The sequence below is a fragment of the Elaeis guineensis genome, chromosome 2 (assembly GCF_000442705.2).
Source record: "Elaeis guineensis isolate ETL-2024a chromosome 2, EG11, whole genome shotgun sequence".
In the NCBI taxonomy this organism is placed as follows: domain Eukaryota; kingdom Viridiplantae; phylum Streptophyta; class Magnoliopsida; order Arecales; family Arecaceae; genus Elaeis; species Elaeis guineensis.
This window is the reverse complement of record NC_025994.2, coordinates 10,971,826-10,973,412: the sequence shown is the minus strand read 5'-3', so window position 1 is coordinate 10,973,412 and position 1,587 is coordinate 10,971,826. Positions and strand designations below refer to the sequence as shown.

General features: G+C 45.6%; 1 protein-coding gene across 1 annotated transcript; it reads left to right on the top strand.

Moving 5' to 3' along the window:
- Positions 1-361: 361 nt before the first annotated feature.
- LOC105061545 (pathogenesis-related protein PRB1-2) lies at positions 362-1,255 on the top strand. Its single transcript, XM_010945633.4, has one exon. It carries the CDS (start codon positions 412-414, stop codon positions 1,045-1,047), a length of 636 nt encoding a protein of 211 aa, XP_010943935.1. The 5' UTR covers positions 362-411; the 3' UTR covers positions 1,048-1,255.
- The last annotated feature ends 332 nt before the right edge of the window (positions 1,256-1,587 follow it).

The window sequence follows — 1,587 nt, the reverse complement described above, 5'->3', positions numbered from 1 at the left end:
AGAAAGCAAAATAGATGATAGACAGCTCAGCTGTTAGGTTAGCACAAAGTATGCCAGCAGCGATGCCAGAGCCCGCAAAGGGAGCAGCATGACTTTCCTTTCCTTTGTTAAACACAAGTTTTCACATCTTTAAGGCGATGACCTACCTAAATCTCTACACAACACCTCCCAAACAACCCTTATCTTAAAGAATCATCACCCTATACAACCATGTTTAGTTTATTGGAGGATAGAATGTGATGGCTATATAGAATAACAGGCAGTGACGAAAGAGTACCTAACCTTGCAGAATTGGCCGCGAATAAAGGGGAAGATGCCCTCTACTGGCCACCCCATCTGTATTTATAAATACCACCAACAACCCTAGCCATCCCACCCATCACACACTCTTCCTCTGTTAAACCAACGAGAATGGGGTTCTCAAAGGTTGCATTTTCTCTGGCTATAGTGAGCGCCATTTGCCTTTCGACCATCCATCTTGCCCAAGCCCAGAATGAGTACCTCGGTTCCCACAACGCTGCCCGAGCGGCGGTGCGCGTGCCCCGCATGAGTTGGAACCAGACTCTGGCAAGCTACTCCCAGAGATACGCCTCTCAGCATGTCCGGGACTGCAGGCCTATTCCCCCGTCCGGCCCCTACGGCTGGAACATTTACATCGGCACCCGCGGCAGGGACACTCCCTCCGCTGCGGTGGCCTCATGGATGAGTGAGAAGCAGTACTACCGCTGCCCATCCAACACCTGTGCTGCAGGGAGGACATGCTCGCACTACACGCAAGTGGTGTGGAGCACATCGACGCAGCTCGGTTGCGCACGCATGAGGTGCAACAACGGTAACTACTTCATCATGTGCAGCTACTACCGACGTGGCAACCAGCGAGGGCAGCGGCCATACCGTTGCGGCCGTGAGGAAGCGATGGAGGCTGTGAAAGGTGCCATGGAAGACCTTGTTGAAGTGGCCGTGGAGGAGGCCATGGAAGGAACTGTGGAGATCGCCGAGGAAGAAGTTGTGGACGTGGAGGAGAATGTTATTGCTCAGGTAGTGTGATAGGAGAGTGATATGACCCTCCCTGTGTATCCCCTTTCTCTCGCTTGCTTGTTTGGTGAAGCTTGAAAACTATGCTTTATAGCCGACCCATCTTGCTGGGTTGAAGCATGGTTGCCGTTGTGTTGTGGTATATATATCCTTGGTAGCACCCCGGAGGTTTGTGTTTATGTATTGCCTATAAAATAAATGAAAGGGGAGTTTATGGGTCCTTATATATATATATATATATATATACTACGTGTGTGCTTGCATGGTCTCGTAAGCAAAAAAAACTATGCACACGATTTACTTTTTGAAGCCCGAGAACTACGGACTTCCTTTTGGGAGAATTTGCACAGGTACATTATTAGATTTCGAAGTTTGATGCATGTATATATATTTTTTAAATTTAATTTTTTAAATATTATAATAAAAAATAAAATAAAAATAATTTTAATCTAAATTTTACATACATAAAAACATAAAACTACATAGATCTATTTCATATGTTGAAATTGATATACACTGAGATTTAGATTGTGATCAAATCACATACATATT

Bases quoted from the DNA above. Each gene is read 5' to 3' on its own strand.
- LOC105061545 (XM_010945633.4), top strand. From the start codon at position 412: ATGGGGTTCTCAAAGGTTGCATTTTCTCTGGCTATAGTGAGCGCCATT.